General features: G+C 37.6%; 1 protein-coding gene across 1 annotated transcript in view; it reads right to left on the bottom strand.

Annotated features, from left to right (window-relative positions):
• The window catches only part of LOC138002958 (uncharacterized), a 31338-nt gene that overhangs the window by 18344 nt on the left and 10494 nt on the right, over nucleotides 1-2500 (bottom strand). Inside the window, exon 4 of the mRNA XM_068848923.1 lies at nucleotides 1434-2439. Within this exon, the coding sequence (XP_068705024.1) occupies nucleotides 1434-2439 (1006 nt within the window). The remainder of the gene's footprint in view (nucleotides 1-1433; nucleotides 2440-2500) is intronic.

Genomic DNA, 2500 nt, shown 5'->3' with positions numbered 1-2500 from the left:
AAACAGCAACAAAAAGTTCATCAATTATTAGCAAGTACCTGTATATTGGTAAGTAAATCCGTAAGGAGATGTAGTTGGCGTACGTTTTTCATGAGTTAGTCTGTAAAAACGCCTTTGGTTGTTATTAAGTCTAAGCACTGATTTTAAATGGTTAGCATTAAGGTTGGGGTTAGGCATAATGTGCATGATAACTAAGTCTACTTTTTTTTTTAATCTTAGAGCAGCAGCAAAACAAAACCTTGTTTAGTGAGAATTACCTTCATCTTTTATATCTATATTTTTCTGGTTCTTGGAAGGAAAAAGACAATTGACTTTTTAGAAGGTAGATTATTGAATGATGTACGGTGACTTGTACAAATGTAATTCAGTATAAAACCCCTTTGTGATTACAAGTATTTCGACAATCAAATTCAATTTTTTTTTTCCGGTAGTCCACAAAGTTTGTAACCTTTATTAAACAGTCATTACTTGCATCTAGTTGACTGTAGTTGAACAACGAGAAGTCACTTCCTTGTTTTTACACCTCTAATACATGTGTCACTGGTCAAGTGCCTTTTTGCATGCGGCAGTGAAACTAATTGTTTTAGTTGTGTCTAATAACACACATTCATGTCTTCAGTAATTTATAGTCTGTTTGGTGTGCATTCAATCCAACTGTTAATAATTCCAAATTTGGTTACAACTTTCATAAATCCATGTTCTTTTTCAATTACTTTACTATAAAGTGTGTTTGGTTGTAATGGACTTTTGTCCACTTAATTTTTATTTTGACAAAGTTGTTGACTTGGAATGAAATGGTATTGGGTTGCTTTTGTCATTTTGTTGTCGTTGTATTTTCTTTGTGTGTTTCTTGCTTTTCCATGTTGAGGTGTCCTTATCTCCTTTGTTGACTTGGTAAGTGAATAACAAGCAGGTTTAGGTTCTTCTTGTTCTTCTGCTTAATATTTTGTGAAATGATCTATCGTGTGGAGAATCCAATTGTGTTTGCGATGACATGAACTTGTACATGGTAAGTTTCTAAGGTCAATTAGGTCCATTTGCAAATGTGTTAGGAAGGCGATTTTTTTTTGTTTTGTTTTCAACCCCCCTAAAAAAAACACCCCACAAAGAAAATCCCTTTTCAAATAGTTGATAAATAACCTAGGTTAATTAAATTCACCTAGTTTGATTTAAATTTACCTAGTTTGATTTAAACGGACCTGAATTTAATTTTAACCTGTAACAGATGTAAACTGATATCCCAGATGAACGTTGGTCATCGTAACTCCTACATAATGGCAAAAGGACAAGTGGCGGGAATCAGTAAACAACTCCATTTTATGACTATCTTTCTATGAAGTCAGACTCTGCTTCACTTCTTTCCCACAACTCATTAAATCTCAACTAATTCATTAAAAGCTAAGCCCAGTGATAAAAAACAGGAATCTCTTTACCTGTGGGGTTGAAAGTGTGTACAGAACGGGATTTATCGCTGAGTTGATTGGAAGAACAAAAACCGCGATCCAAACAGCTATGTCTCCACGAGGGGTGAACTGTTGATCTATCGCTGATCTCATTCCAATGGCCATAATCGGTGCCCAACAGAGAACATCTGTCATCACAATGCACACAATCCTCGATATCATAGACGTGTTCCTGTTAGTATTTCCAGAAGTGGACCTCATTTCTCTCTCTCTTCTGGTTCCTTGGTTGGTTAGGCGCCATTTTGACAACCAAGTCGTATAGAATATCAAGATGTATGCAATGATTATAAAGAGGACAAACACCAGGTTCAGACCAACAAATATGGCAGCCGAGTATTCCCATCCAGACAAAAAATCAGGCGTGAGCTGAATGGGTAGACACATCACTGATTTCCCATAATAGTAAATGCCCGAATCTGGGTTATGAAAATAGCGGATACCAAAAGTTGGAAGGAAAGCGATAAAGAACCCAATCACCCAAATGATAAAGCAAAGCGCATGGGCCTTCCTTTGTGTAAGGACTTTAAATCGCTTTGGGAACACAATGTGTTTTAGTCTGTCAAAGGACAGAAGAGACAAAGCCATCAAAGAGACTTCACTAGACAGCACAGAAATACCCCCTAGTATTTGGCAGGGGAACCCAGTACGCCATTGGTAATCATGCAGAAAATAGACACCAGACCACACCGCATCTACCACTCCGACTGTAATCAGGTAAACAGCCATCAGTCCATCTGCAGCTGCCACGTGCATCAGGATGATTGACTGTGCCACATTTTTTTCTTTGTAGCATATTCGCCAAACAAAAACGAATATTGCACCAAGCAGAGATAGGATTCCAAGGACCCAAATACTCCTTCTGGGCCCAGGGTGCTGAAACATACTATCACAGTTGGCAAAGTTGTCGTCGTACACAAACTCGCAACCAGCGTCTTGCTTTTCCACGTGACAGCACATTACATTTGAATCCACAGTTCTGTAAGCAAAGAGATTATGTGTAAATTGAGGCATTATGTCTGTCATTAAAAAGATAGTTT

The sequence above is a fragment of the Montipora foliosa genome, chromosome 5 (assembly GCF_036669935.1).
Source record: "Montipora foliosa isolate CH-2021 chromosome 5, ASM3666993v2, whole genome shotgun sequence".
NCBI classification, from domain to species: Eukaryota; Metazoa; Cnidaria; class Anthozoa; order Scleractinia; family Acroporidae; genus Montipora; species Montipora foliosa.
Note: the sequence above shows the minus strand (reverse complement) of the source record. Positions and strands in the feature narration are given on the sequence as shown.